At 44.4% G+C, this 15288-nt stretch overlaps 2 protein-coding genes across 2 annotated transcripts; one reads left to right on the forward strand and one right to left on the reverse strand.

Moving 5' to 3' along the window:
* Nucleotides 1-2808: 2808 nt before the first annotated feature.
* Nucleotides 2809-4710, forward strand: tob2 (transducer of ERBB2, 2; the record flags this gene model as incomplete). The annotated part of the gene is made up of 1 exon (XM_083897063.1): nucleotides 2809-4710. The coding sequence occupies one exon, from the start codon at nucleotides 2809-2811 to the stop codon at nucleotides 4018-4020; it is 1212 nt and encodes a 403-aa protein (XP_083753189.1). The 3' UTR covers nucleotides 4021-4710.
* Nucleotides 4711-11377: 6667 nt separating this feature from the next.
* tefb (TEF transcription factor, PAR bZIP family member b) lies at nucleotides 11378-14996 on the reverse strand. Its single transcript, XM_083895781.1, has 4 exons — nucleotides 14826-14996; nucleotides 13687-14292; nucleotides 13238-13440; nucleotides 11378-12904 (listed from the first exon to the last, which is right to left on the reverse strand). Exons 1-4 carry the CDS (start codon nucleotides 14971-14973, stop codon nucleotides 12689-12691), a joined length of 1173 nt encoding a protein of 390 aa, XP_083751907.1. The 5' UTR covers nucleotides 14974-14996; the 3' UTR covers nucleotides 11378-12688.
* Nucleotides 14997-15288: the final 292 nt, after the last annotated feature.

Genomic DNA, 15288 nt, shown 5'->3' on the forward strand with positions numbered 1-15288 from the left:
GCAAACACACGCATACTGATGAACGCCATTTCCCACAATCCTCTGCACGCAGCTGCGCTGCTGTGGTTGGCTGAGTGGACGCTGCAGGCCTGTGTTGTGTGGGTCCTCCCCCAGCTCAGCCAATGGACACGCTGTTGCTATCACTGCCTATATTTTTAGCAAATTGCTCAAACACGGTTAGAAACTACAAATATCCCGCCGCCAGATAAACTAGAGCCGTGTTGGGCTCGTAGGCTTACAATGTGACGAAAGTAGTGCCAGCTATCACGGGGGGGGTGTGGAGGGTGTGGGCGCATCACAGTGTATAAATACGCCGGGTTGTCAAACAGTAAAGTTTCTCTGGATCCTGTGTGTGTGTGTGCAAAGTGTTGGGCTTGAGACTGTGAGCTGTGACAGAGCCGGAGCTACGTGTGTTTTTTTATTACTATTATTATTAAAAAAAGGGAGAAATAACTGCATTAGAGGCGAAACCGGTGTCTGAACGGAGAAGCTGTGACAACACAAGGATTTTAAAGGATAAACACTGCAGGGGCGGAGAGAAAGAAGCGAGGGGATCGGTGACTGAAAGGTGAGTGGGCCAAGTGATGTACAACAAATCAGGGCTACTTCTATTCTAACGTCAGGTGGCAGCTATGTGCTGCTGTGGCGAGGTGTTTGTCTTTGTTTATTCGTCAAAATGCACCGAGAATAATTGTTTATGCTGAGGAGGAGGAGGAGCAGGAGGGATTATCCTCTTCTTCGTCTTCGTCGCTTCAGTTCTCAGTCAATGGGCTTAATTCGCAGCGACGATATGGCAAAAGAAGGGATTCTCCTCCTGTAGGTCAGTTAAACGTGTGTCCTTCCTGCTCCACTGGCTGCTGACTGATAACAGTGTGTGTCACTAATGCTCAGGTAGACCTCCTCTGTTCTCTGAGATCATCATCACATCATGCAAACCTTTCTTTGCATATTCATCCTTCCATTAGCAGGCAACATATGCTCAAGTCATAATATGAACACACACTTAAATGATCGGATAAAACCACTGGAATGAAACTGAATGAATGAGAATCACTATTTATTTGATTCAAGATCAATGTTGCTGGTGGATAGTTGCCTCCAATAGGCCTCTTTATGTTGCAGTGCCATAAAAAGCATAATTATGCAAAGGGCTTTTGCGTTCATATGCTGTATTGTAGTGATAAGATAACAGTGGCTGTGCTGCTGAAGAGTTCAACCTGACTTGTGTGTGTTTTTGCAGCACAGTCACATTCTCAGCTCCCCTAATGAGTCCATGTAAACAAAACCAGCTCCATAGATCCTGCTGCTGCTGCTGCTGCTGCTCTGTATCTCTTGACGCCCACTAATACAGAACTTATCATGCTATGCATCGTACATACAAACTGTATGGTACATAGTGATTTACATACATGAAGGATTTATGTATTTTAATGAAACTGCAAGCTGGGTTTTGCAAGTATGACGCCTACGAAGCAGTACATGTACACACAGTATTATTATTATTCCTGCAATGTCTTTGGATGACATTGGAGCTTGTGTCTCTCCCTCTTCTTGTAATGAGAGAAGGAAAAGGCAGTAGAAGCTGTAGGTAGACGAGCTTTATGGGCTTTATGGCTGTTGCAGGTGATGATGTGCCCATAGATTTCCTTTCTCTGCTTTAACTCCTTTCTCGTCTTGGGTGGTACGGAGGACTTTTCACCACAGATGATGCAAAATGGGTTCCTATTTATAGCCCAATAACCAACCCCCATGTATCCCTCAATGGCACCGTTTTCATGCAAAAAAGGAAACCGTACACTTCATTTTGAGCTGTCACTCCCACAGCTCTGCGTGCAGCTGATGCAGCCTTATGTGTGTTCATATTAGAATTGTGTTTAATCGGAGAGGTTTTCGTAATCTTAGCTCCTAAACCTCCATCTGGCAGAGAACGTGAGTGAATTGTTTGTGTGTGTGTATGAAGGAGAGGGGGGGGGGGGGGTTACTGTGCGCACTGCATGGTGGGACATGGTGTTCTATGGAGTCGATTAACTGTCCTGCCATTTTATATTCCTTCCTCAGGGAGTCTCGTGTTGTTGTTGTTGTTCTTATATCTGTGATATCTTTCCTTTTCGCGTGACTGTGCGTGGTGATGAAACGCCTCTGTGAGCCTGTGTTCCAGCATTCACCAGGACAAACGCACGCTGCACTCGGTCTCGGATTATAAAGGATTTATGAAGCCTACAATCACAGCATCTGGTACATCTATCAGTACATGCTGCTGTTGGTGGTACCAAGCCGTCTAAAATATAACATACTTGTAATTGCTGTACGTTTATAGGGTTAAAGGTTATAAATTGTCGACGTCAAATTTGAGTTTCTGTGCCTCGAACAAATCAGTTAAAGTCCAATATCTCTCTCTACGTCAGCATGATTTTTGATGCCTGTGAGTCCCTCATTCTCAGTCACGCTAAGCAGTGACACATCTGCAGGTCTCCGGGTTACTGTTGTCTTATTCACGCCTTCACTTTCATGGTGCGTGATTAACCACCTACAGCTGAAACACAACAGAGAAACAACAATGTTTCTTAAGTTCCTGCCGTGTGAGGATAACCTCTTTCTTCTGCTTTCTTTTTACAGCTGTGACATCACATAACTGTCTGCAAAGAAAGCTGCCCCTGCCCCCCTTTAAAGGGCGCCTTTACCATGGAGACGCCAAACGAATCCTACACGTTACAGTAAGCCAGAGGAAAAAACACCTTGTTACAGTTGCATTGCCTCACTTTCAGCACCACTCTTTCAAACCTAAGGCGGCGCTAACCCTGCACAGCCATGCATCTGGAAGTGAAGGTTGCCCTCAACTTCATCGTGTCCTACCTGTACAACAAGCTGCCTCGGCGTCGAGCTGACCTGTTTGGCGAGGAGCTGGAAAGAATACTGGTGTCTCGCTTTGAGGGTCACTGGTACCCTGAAGCCCCGCTCCGAGGTTCTGCTTTTCGCTGCATTCACCTGGGAGCACCGAGGGACCCCGTGGTGGAGTTGGCCGCCAAGAGGAGTGGACTGGACACCGACGAGGTCCGTGCGAATGTCCCCGCGGAGCTCAGCGTGTGGATCGACCCTTATGAGGTGTCCTACCAGATCGGAGAGAAGGGGGCAGTGAAGGTGCTCTACCTGGAGGACCCTCCGGGCCTCAGCTGTGACAGTGACAGGGCCGAGGCAGTGATGAGAGAGGGCAACGGCGATACAGAGTTGGAAGAAGCCAAGAATTTGGGCTTCAACCCAGATGCTCAGGTGTTTGTGCCAATCGGAAGTCAAGCATCTCCCGCGCTCATGCCATCACACTCCAGCTCTCCCACGCCTCTATCTGCCCAATCATGCTCCGGGCTCTTTAGCTACCCCAGCTCGACCACGCCCCCCGACCCTGCTGCCCACTCCTCCAACACCTCCACCCCTTCCCCTCCAAGCGGCGGGCTGCCCTACCTCTCTGCTCAGCACCCTCCCACTGCGCGCCCTGCTGCTCGCCCTCAACCCATCACGTTCACCACCGCCAGCTTTGCCGCCACTAAGTTCGGCTCAACCAAGATGAAGAAGTGCAGTGGCACAGGGTCGCCGGCCAGCTCTGGAGTTGTCATACCGTCGACCCAGAGGGTTCTGTCCCGCTCTCCGACCAACATCTCAACGCCGGAGCTACTCAAGCACAAGCCGCTCTCTCTCTCCTTGCACTCCCTCGGCGGTCCCATCCCCAGCCAGCTTTCTCCCAACGCCAAAGAATTTGTCTACCCAGGATCCCCAGGCCCCCTTTACTTCGAAGCTGACGCTCAGCCCATGCAACCTCACACCAGCCCTTTCCAGCCCCCCCACACGGTCAACACCCATCCGTCTTTTGACCCGTTCTCCAGCCCTCCTCCAGCCCCGAGTGTGGGCATCATCAGCAGCAACGGCGGGATCTCTTACATGGAGAAGCCGCCGTTCGTGGAGGGTTTAGGAAGCTACAACCTGCAATATCCCAGCCAGTCCTTCCAGCCCGTCGTGCTGGCCAACTAAGCCTTCATTTGTAATGAGAAGAGTCGCTATAGGAGGAGACGGCCGTGAGCACAGTGATGCTCCTGATGTGTGATGATTTTTTTTTCTAAGAAATTGTTCTAATACTAATACAAGTTAAGAGTTTTGTTTTACTACGAAGATTTAAAAAAAACAAACCCACATTCACTGAATATTTCATGTGATTTGTTTTGTTTTCTCCTCAACCGCCGACCCCACCCTGCCCCCTTTGTCCATTGGTGTTGTTCGTCATGTCCCGTTTGTTGGCTTTGAAGGAGTGGCTGGGGTTGAGTTCCAAGTTGTTTATTTATTTATTTTTTTGCATTGAATGTTAATGTGGGAGAGTTCTTTTTTTGTAGTCTAATGGACCAGGCTTTTGTATAGCACCATTTTTGCACTGCACTGTCATGCTGTGGAAAAAAGGACCTTGCCAAGTCCTGCAGGGAATGATGGCTGTGGAAAGCTCAGCACTTTGCACTGCAATCTGCTCTGCCCTACTTGCCACAAATACAGCGAGAGGGGGGCTCTGCTGTCTGTGTGTGTGTGCGCTTCTGTTTTGTTGTGGCTCAGCGTGATCAGGAGAACCACTGATTATACGTTGGGCCCATTACCCTTGAAACGCACTCGTGCACAGGCACATTTTGAGTTGTTGTCGGGCCGGCGTGTGTTGGAAGCAGTTTATTGCCAGCTGGAGTGTGTACATGACAAGGGTTCAGATGGAGTTAGAGCAGAGCAGAGCGAGGGAGCGTTGCGATGTTAAGGGAGTGATGTAGGAGAATGTAATGTACCTGACGGGGGGGGGGGGGGGAATCTTGAAGAATGTGTGAATGGCAAATTCATTCTTTTCTCTTTTTTTGCTATTTTAAAGATGCCAACTAATTGCTGATACCTCAGTTGCACGCACACGGATGCAAGTTGCAGTTAAATGCGGGTTTCGGATGGACAGACCTGCACGCAAGCACACACACACCAATGCATTCAGAAATATAAATGTTCCCATACACACAATTCCAGTCAGCAGTGTTTGAAGGTGAACAGGAAGAGAAGGTGACGAGGGGGAGGGGATGCAGCAGCTAAGCAGCAGGGATTGTGATAAATGGCTTAGCGTGACTTTGACTATGAAGGAGAGGTTTTCCTCTGCATGAGAGACGAGAGGGGAAGATGGAAGGAAATGAGAGAGCGAGAGATGCCTCGGTAGGGTCCAGAGCTTAGAGAGCGACGCGTTAAAACCCAGAGCACGTTTATGTGAGCTTAAATGGTATTGAAGCCAAAGGCTCTCACTACTCTCTTGAAATTCCTCCGTGATCGCTGCTTTTCTGGCTGCTACGACGACGACGACGACAAAAGCAGATCATACGGCTGAGGTTGCTCGGTCTGTTGCAGTAATATAGAAAAATGAATGTTATTTATTGACGCGAGGCTTTAGTTGCTTTATCGGTAACCTTGTCAAATCACTGGAGGCGTGTCGTTTCTCATGTCTGTTTATGTCGGTGAGGTCCCCACGATGCTGTGTGTCGCCTCCACGGACATGAGCACAAAACCATTCCTTTGCCCTGTGTTTCCATGAAATGCTTTAGAGATTCAAGCTAAATTTGTATTCGACTGCGGCTCGTGAGAGTGGAGATGTGCCGTTTTTTTTGTTTTTTTTTTTTCTTGTAAGACCTAAGGACCCTTGACTTGTGCTCATGTCAGTATCGCGACGTCACGCCTCGTCATATACATGAAAATCATCATTTTCTTTTCCCCGAGGGGGGGGGGTACGTGTGGAGGTTCATATCTCAGTTAATCTAACTGTGAAGCAAAGATGCTTTTCTAATTTTTTGGGGGTCATTTATTTTCAATATTTCTATAAATTTTTTGTTGTTTTGTTTTCACTTGCATTTGTATAAGGAAGACGTGAGCAGTCCAGGAATATGTACATATAAAAAAAAAAAAGATTTCTTATGTTGAGATTTTGTTTAGTTTCTTACATGCTGAAGTTATTTTTTCAGAAAAATAACAGGAATATATGCAAACTGAGACAAAAAAATAAATAAAGGTGTACAGATTAAAAGTATTGAATGTTTATTCTATCTTGTCAGTATTTGTCTAATAAGACGGGTAAATGACGGGTTAATTCTTCAAGTTGGAGTTGCAGTTTCAGGTGTGAATGTTTACAGTAGGTTTGTGTAGGAAAAGGTGACTGAGATCACATCGTCTCTGCTCCCCCCAGGGAAGTTACCCCCCCACAGGCAGTACATTTTAAACCAAAAATATCCACATTTCACGTTCATTTGAGTGCAATATCCACCTCCCCTGCATTTCTTTAAAAGATGTAATGTATAAATGGTATAAAATGTTCACTTTTTAACGCGCAAACGATCCTGTTTTCTACCAAAATTACACCTATATTGACCTTCCTCATATTCTTCTCCCTAAGAAAACCTTAACATTGTCCCACCTTTTTATTGAGCCAGTCATCTTCTCCCTATATCAGCCTGGTCCTTTGGTCCTGATACTATAGCCATATCCCAGATTGTCTTTGCTCTCACAGATGCTCATTCCTACTCTAGTGCAATGTAATGCCATATGTTAAATTACCCTGAAAGATACAAGGGGTTTCTACCTCTCTGCACCATGGAAACAAATGCACGTGTACATATATATGTGTGTATATATTTATGTATATGTACATATATATGTATATATATATATATGCGTATGTATATATATGTATCTATATATATATATATATATGTATATGTATATGTATATATGGATATGTATGTACACAGTGTAAATGTACCATGTTGGCACCTGGTTTGGAAGGATGAAGGAAATGAATGTGCTTTGAATGTGATTCTGGTCCGATGTTGACGTCAACCCAGGTTGAGAAGGCCTGCAGAAAACAAACAGAAGAAATGTCTTATTGTATTGTGTGTGTGTGTGTGTGTGTGTGTGTGTGTGTGTGTGTGTGTGTGTGTGTGTGTGTGTGTGTGTTTTAAACAGATGTTAATGTTACCCACATTTGTCAGATTATGCAGAATGCCACTGCGAGGATATTGTATTGTGGAGTATTGTGGAAAAAGCCTGACATCTTTAACAGTGGGGTGCACGGCTTGTGTTTTACACTTCTCGAGATGAGACGATGTTGGGGGGGGGGGGGAAACACACCACGGATCTGTTGTAAATGCAGGCTCTTCTACAATCAGGGTTGGCCATTAATGACGTGGAAAAATATACAATTTTTGTATTCTGATGTCCTTTGCTTATATCGATGTGTGTGTTTTGTTTTGCACTTTTGGGGGAAAAAAACCCAATTTTCATTGTCATAAAAGAAGTTTATTTTCTATGTAAAATTTAACATTTAAGGAGAAATAGATAGAATATTAAAAGTCCAAAATGATGTATAAATATATTGCTTTGTTTCCTGCCCGTAATTTATTTTTCCTATTTTGTATCAGATCTGTACACGCTGTAGATGTTTAATGAATCTTTCACTACTGAAATGCAATGACCTGTTTTCTGTGCTGCCCCTCAGGAATGGGGAGTCACTATTGCAGTTTCTTATTGTATCAGATTCTTTTTTAAGTTTGTAATAAAACCACTTTGGCAAAAATAAGCATGGAAAATAAGCTAATTGTGTCGTCCTCATTGTTTCTGGGTTGCTCGTCGCGTGACCACGTGGGGGGAGCTTGACAGACGTGGATCGTCGGTGTTGTCAGATTAGATTAATCTACCTCCACTTCTAGTAGAAAACGGATCACTGTGTTCACGTGCAAAGCCGCAGACTCGGATGCCAGAGCAGTAAATACATTCATGTGATGCTTGATCAATAATTCAAAGCCAAGACAAAATTCTCTAATGGTGAGGAGCCAGATTGCTCACCACCTACTTCAGCTGGACCCATCCCAGCAGATATTACTTTATATTTCATCATCCAAAACCCTCCCTCCCCATGTGTGTGTGTGTGTGTGCGCTTTTCTCCCATAAACACTGACCTTGTCAGGACCAGTATAGTCCTCATGGAGACTAAAGGAGGCAGAACCTCACTTTTGAGGAACTGGTTAAGATCGGGACTAAGATTTGAGGTTAGGGTTAAACATATGAATGTTTGTGTATGTGTGTATATATCGCTAGGACCATTGCATAAACACTGACCTTGTAAGGACCAGAAGAGGCAAAACCTCACTGGTTAAGGAGGAACTGGTTAAGTTATTAACAGATTATGGTTAAGGTAAGGGATAAGGCTTTGGTAAGGTTGTCCAAATGAATGGATTTCAATGCAGAGTCAAAGGAGAGCAGCGAGAAACTCTGTGTGTGCGTGTGCGAGAGAGATGGAGATGGCATGTGCCTGTTGGCTCCGGCATGTGAGGCACACACACACACACACACACATTCTGAGGCTGAGCTTTCTATAGCAACACATATACAGCGCACGCTGTATGGTGGCGTGACATTAACATGTATGGCTCGGCTCCTCCTTGGCTCTCCTCATCACCCACTCACTGCATCTCCCCCCACCCACATGTCTTCTTCAGCTGCATCCATGTTCTCCATCTCTCACCATCATCATCATCATCATCATCATCACATTCTCCTTCAACCCAGCTCGTCCCTCCCCACTCCCTTCAGAGGCCTTCTCTCCTCCAATCATTCAAACCACCCCATCCTTGTCCTGCCTCCAGGTTCCCAAAGCCCCTCCCTTTGTCCCCCACTTTTCCTTTCCTCCATCATCCCCACACACTCATCCCGTTTCTCTTTGAGGCTGCTGCTGCTGCTGCTGTTACGCAATGCCGCTCCGCTGCGAGTTGATGTGATCATTACGCAACATCTCCTACTCCTCTGGAATACTGATGAGCAGCAGCAGGGCCGTGGCAACAAAAGGACAATGGAAAACGACGCAACCTTTGAAAGAAAACAAAATCACAGTCGTCCTGCGAGGACATTACGACGTCCATTTATTTAGCTCTACGTAACCACAGATGGAAGCCGCAGCCGACATGTTATTAATTTCCAGTTTATTTCATAACACATGGTCAAAACACAGTTAGGACATGGCACTGCAGTTGTGTGTTTCCTATACAAGGTTAGGACAATAATACAAAAACATGTTTATATAAAAAGAGAAAAAAATAAAGCAAAAACACGAAATAACAAAACTCTTTTTTTTCTAAATAGACACTTTAAACATTTTTTTTCTCAGGGGTATTGTCGCTACAATCAAGACTCTAGTATGAGTGAAACGAAGCATCTGAAACTCGTACAGCTTCAGACCAAAACCCGAAAAACAAGTGTTTACGTCTACACTTGCGCCATCCAAAGACTAGTTGAATTTACTATATAATGTATATGTATTTCCACACTTATGCTACCTGCAGGTGGTGTTACAACTGCAGACGCTGAATGGAATTCACACTTCTTCTTTTTTTTTTACATTATCTGCTACTGATTGAATCACCTCACATTGTTCCGATCAATCAATATGTTAACGCCAACTGAATAAACTCCCTGACAAAGCTGAATGTAGTCACACGTAAAAGGTTACTGTTACAAATACATGCGGAAAAAACAATCATATTATATATTATTTCTTTTCTTAACAGGTTAAAATGAGACACCTGAGAGAAACAACAACGGCAGCTAGAAAGAAGAAGAAGAAGAAGAAAAATATGTTTAAAGAATGCCACAAGTGTAAAAGTACAGGAGCTGTTACTTTGTCTGGAGGTGGAGAAACACATCTTCATCTACAGGTCTAAAGCACAGCTCTTACTTCCATTGCTTTTTCATGGTGCAGGACGACACACTGAGTTTTATACAGTTGCTTTGCATCAGTAAAAGAGATTGCTACATACTGTAAGCCAATGCTGTACCATAAAAGTATGTATATTGCCTCCTAGAAGGCTTCCTTGGCCAGAACCCTTTGCTCAGCCTTTTGCATTTACTGATTAACATTGAAGTTTAAATTTCAAAGGAAAACAGATTCCACTGGAAACGTCCAATATACACGTTATATATACATACATATACATATATATTTATATATACATACATATCGTTAGCCTAATACCATAATTGCCTAAGTAAATTTTTTGCTATTAGGCTAACGATATATACACATATATGAATTGTATATATATGTGTATATATATACATACATATATATGTAATTGTCGAGAAAACAACAAGCACCAATTGACCCAGTGTGTCTACATATGGATCAATCTGAGGTAAAAAAAGAAAAGAAAGAAGAAAACAACCCACACACAGTGATCAAATGATGCTGTTTTCAGCTCAGCTTTACCCCGAGGTCAAGGTATGAAAACAAGACAACATCATAGCAGTTTTGCTCCCCCCGCCCCTTTGACAGAACTTTAAACAGACCGCCAAACCCACCCGTTTAAAAAAAGAAAAACACATCTAGTTTTCCGTGATGGTTTACAAACATAAGTACACTTGGTGTATAATAATCAAGAAAAACATACAAGTTCACGCAGGGTTTCATGCATTAAGATCCCGGACTACAGAGGATCTAAACTGGAAGCACAAAAAGAAATGACTTTGGGGGGGGGGGGTAATATTGAGAACATCATAGCAATTTTACACACACAAACGTCACTGAAGTTAAACGAGCATCACGTAACAGAGCATTATTGCCACGTTTGTTTTCTTCACACGGTTATGGCGATTATGAACAACAAGCCCAACCGATGACGAAGTCCGCATCGGTCAAAGACACTTGAGATATTAAGTCCTGTAACAGTCTGAAATGTGTTTTACTAATTTAGACTCAAACTCAGCCATTTTGGCATTAAAAAAAAATAAGGTTCTGCTAAACGGAACTGTGCCCTCTGCTGCACAACACCACTCTGTAGCCCTGCTAAACGCGTACCCACTCTACGTAAGAAGTGTTGGATGAGGTAAATAAGACTGTGCCTTGTTTCGTTCTGTTCACACAAACACTGTATGCATGTATGTATGCGTCGAGAACGATATACATCTGTTTTTAAAATAAATATTTATTTGATTCCCTGCTTAGTCATTGGTTTTTATCTTCATATTGTTTCTCAAAGTGCAGCGCTGTGGGAAAGTCTCAGGACAACACCAGCTCTGTGATCAGTGGCATTTGGACTGGAATGATGAAGTGAACATGGCACGATAGACCTTATTCACAGCAGATAGTCGACATGTAATAGGACATATTGTTCTATTTTGAATTGTTCAAGTGTAGGTAAGACTACATACTTGACACTTCTTCTAATAATGTGTCACAACATCTAATGGTGGCTTAAGACTTCCCCACAGTACTGTACATGGAATTGTCTGATATACGTCACAATCAACAGATGCATTATTACCATCAGAATAAATACAGCACTCACTATTTGGCAGATATAAGGAATAGTAACGGTTAATATATAGACACAGTCAGAGTTCCTGGCGTAGGAAATAAAGACCATGAGACAATCATTTAAATATAAGATTTAGAGGCAGTCAACTTTTTTCTTTCTTTCTTTTTAAAAATCAATCCAGCCATCACTACACTTTGAGCAGGTAGTGGCTCTGGCGTCCATGTCTTTGCTGTGTGCAGTACAATAAACATCCCTACATATAAAACATACCCCTCCACTAGTGATGTACGCCTCCGTCTGCAAACAGAAAAAAACAACTTTCTCTTTGTAAAACAGCCGTCTTAATCCAACAGTTTAATAAAATATCATGTGAGGCCCTGGAAGCTGATCTGAGGTTAGTAGAAAAGGAAGCACAGTAGCTTAAAACTGAAAGTCATGCAAGTCCCCCCCCCCCTCCATTATAAGCTGCTGTGTCTCCCGACACCTGCCAAAAGTGCGAAAATGAACACATATTTATGTGGTGCTGGTAGATGAATATATATATATATATACACAAAGTTTTTCTTAAACAGCATTTTTGTGTGCGCATACTATGTGTGCGAGTGAGTTACAAGAAGGGACTAACCGTGACTGAATGACGGCACTATGAAATGTCGCTCCTTTCCTCCTCGGCTGACCTGAGGTCTTTGATTCCTCTCTAACCTTAAGCATCCTCCTCCTGATTTATCCGTGTGTCCCTCACCTATCCTGCCGGGAGTTTATGAACCTCCTTACTCTGAGTCTCGGCTGGAGAACTGTATAGGTACAGAGTACAGACACGAACCTACGTGCAGCACAAGAGGGACTGCACCCCGGTCTAAATACACAACTTTTGTTACTCGTTCTTTGGTCCACTATAGGAAGAACTGCTATGCAGTGAATTGGTGTGTGTTTTATGTTTAACAGCTCGTGATTCTTTCGTACCAGCCTGCTCTTTTTCATACCCTCCCAACTTTCTTGAAACCAACATTAGACGGACCATATTTTCCACCTGTGTGTGACCATGGGAGTTTCCACAACCCTCATTTCTTCCTCTCGGATTGTAGGAGCCAGGCGCTCTCCACAGGCCCTTTCTGTGACCTCCACTCCCATCATGCCTCACTGCCTGCCAGTGTGTGCATCCAAAACTCCAGCATCACATTAAAAAAAAAAAAAAACAAGTGGAGCACAGAACACAGTGACTGGAGGCCAGCACAGTGCAAATTGAGAATCCCTTGGTATTTGTGTCTGTGTTGAATTTTGTGGGGAAGGGAGTTCCGCTTTTTTCTCGTTGATACTTTGTGAGATTGAAACTAACTTCTTTACAGTGGGCCATACTTGGCCTCATAGCGGGCCAAGACGTTCTTGCAGCGGCCACAGTCCTTCCGCATCTCAGACACTTGTTGCCTCAGTGCGGCGTTTTCCCGCTCCAGGAAGGAGGCGCGCACGGTGATCTGGTTCTCCTTCAGCCGGCGCGCGTCGCGAGAACGCTTCGCTGCCACGTTGTTCTTCTTCCTCCGAGACCAGTATTTATCATCCTGAGAGAATGAGAAATCGGAATAGGTTTAGAGGAACATTAGTCAGGGGATTTGAAACAAACAAACAAACAAACATCTGCGTTGTGAAAACATCCCCCCTGTCTCTTATCTCTAATCCACAAGTCACCCTTCTGTTTGCTTTAATCCAACCACAGCTGAGCTGCGTTCAATTCTGCCTGGGAAACATCAAAGCTCTGTCAGCTAAAACAACATGTTAATGTTGAACCTGATGACTGTGTTTTACCACCACACATTGAATTATCTGTATTCATAAAGACTATCATAAAAAAAAATATTTAACACTAGCTAAATCCAAACAACGAATCAACCGACCTTCTGCTCATCAGGAACAAACACTTTCTTGGCCTTCTTGATCATAGGCTGTGGCTTCAGCTCCTCGTCAGAGAACTTGTGTTTGCGGGGGTTGAACAGTTCGCCTCCTGGCACACTGGACAGAACCAGGTCTGTGGGATCGGGCTGGAAATTAATGTCCACCTCAATCGCATCTGGGTCGGTAGGGGAGGGCGTGTTGCGCTCTGTGGATGTGAAGAGAAAATGCGAGGTCGCGTTAAAGAGAAGTCACTCTGGCACATTTGCAGCTCTACGGAGCATTGATGTCAGAATAGTGTGTTGATTTGTCAAGCACACAAACAGCAACACCACATATTTGCTGTTACAGCTGCACAAGTTATTTCTTTTAGTCTTTTGATTTATCAATTCATGAAAAAATATAATAAAAGTCAGCCAAAAATACATCTTCAAATGTCTATAATCTCAATTACCGTTTTTCTTCTCCACTTTTGCTTCCTGGGGCAATGAATCCTCTTCTTGTCCCTCCTCCTCCTCCTCCTCTTCATCTTGTTCATCCTGCTCCTGCTCCTCCTCCTCCTCTCCTTCCTCATCTTCTAGTTTAGCTGGTAGCAAAGTAGTGATGGTCACAGCTTCTTCTGGTTCTGAGGTGACAATAGAGGTGGCGGAGGCAGAGGGGGAAGATGCTGAGACAGGGATGGATGATGCAGTAGCAGCAGCATCAATAGTAGGAGTGGGAGTAGGAGTAGGAGTAGTGGCAGCTGTAGCAGCAACCTTTCCGATGGATTTGCCTTTGCCCTCCACTGAGGCAAGAGTCTTCTGCAGCTCCTCATCCTCCAGGTTCACAGGGATCCCGTTCTCCAGGAGGAACTCGTCCAGGTCCATGTACTCCAAGTGGAAGGTCTCCCCGTCATAGGGAATGGTCTTCTCCCAAATGGCTGGGGTCAGGGAGGCGGATACCCCTCCACTGCCACCTCCGCCGCCACCTACCCCTCCTCTAGAACCTCCACCAGCACTGGCTGCCTCAGCCCTGCCTCCCTCCACATCCTCAGCTGTGCTCAGCTTCTCCTTTTCAATTTCTGCATTAAAAGACAGAGACAGGTAACAAACAGGTTAAATAAATGGTTGCTTGTGTGTGTTATTTTTTTTCTTCTGTGCACACGTGACTTCAAAAATCAGCATGTGAGACTAAATAATAAATGCAAAGAAAGTGGGAGGTGACCTCTGATAAATAAAAAAAAACAAAAAAAAAACACGTGTAAACAAAGGTGTTGGCAAACATGAGTTTTAAAAGAGAGATTGGAAGATGTCAGGGTGAAATAGGTAGACAAAGATAAGCACCATTAACAACAGAGGTCTGCAAAACACAAACTGTGGAGTGTGTGGATGCTCTGTTCAGCAGCAGAGAGCAGCGAGAACTTTTTGTTCTTTTCTGCTCCGTGCAGCATGATGTGATGTCTGTCATCGTCTCATCATGGAATACGAACCATTGTTTACTGACATATTAGATGATACCAACACACAGCATCTAATCCAGTACATTCATTATTATTTTAAATTTTTTTACCCACACTGGATGAGAGTGGGCGCTCGTTTTAAACACCGGTCTTACCATCGTCGCCTTCCTCCAGGATGTTAGGAGGCGGGATGTCCATGATTTCCTTCAAAACAAACGGGAAGGATTTCGGCGGAGCCACCGTGGCGGCAACGTCGCCGCCGTCGGGCTGAAGAGCCACGGACACCGCGACTTTACCAGGCATTGTCCGCTGTCAAACTCCTGAGGACTAACGACGCCGAGAACTAGCAGCTGAGCTCCTTCACCGGGAAACGGCACACAAACACACACACCGCGATTCTGAGCCGAGTACAACTGCGACTGCTGCTGTTGTTTGTTTGTCAACACTAACGTTTCCAGACGCCACACAACAAGCCCCTTGTTCGCTTCTGTTCTCACTCAGTGACTGAGTTCGTTAGAGATTCATGAGCTCAAAGCCCCGCCCACTCGGAATAGTAGCCGCTGATTAGCTGCCGTTAGCTTCTGTTCACGTCAACGTTCACTACGACAGCTGCTCAAA

Source organism: Microchirus variegatus, assembly GCF_963457635.1.
Source record: "Microchirus variegatus genome assembly, chromosome: 10".
Taxonomy (NCBI): domain Eukaryota; kingdom Metazoa; phylum Chordata; class Actinopteri; order Pleuronectiformes; family Soleidae; genus Microchirus; species Microchirus variegatus.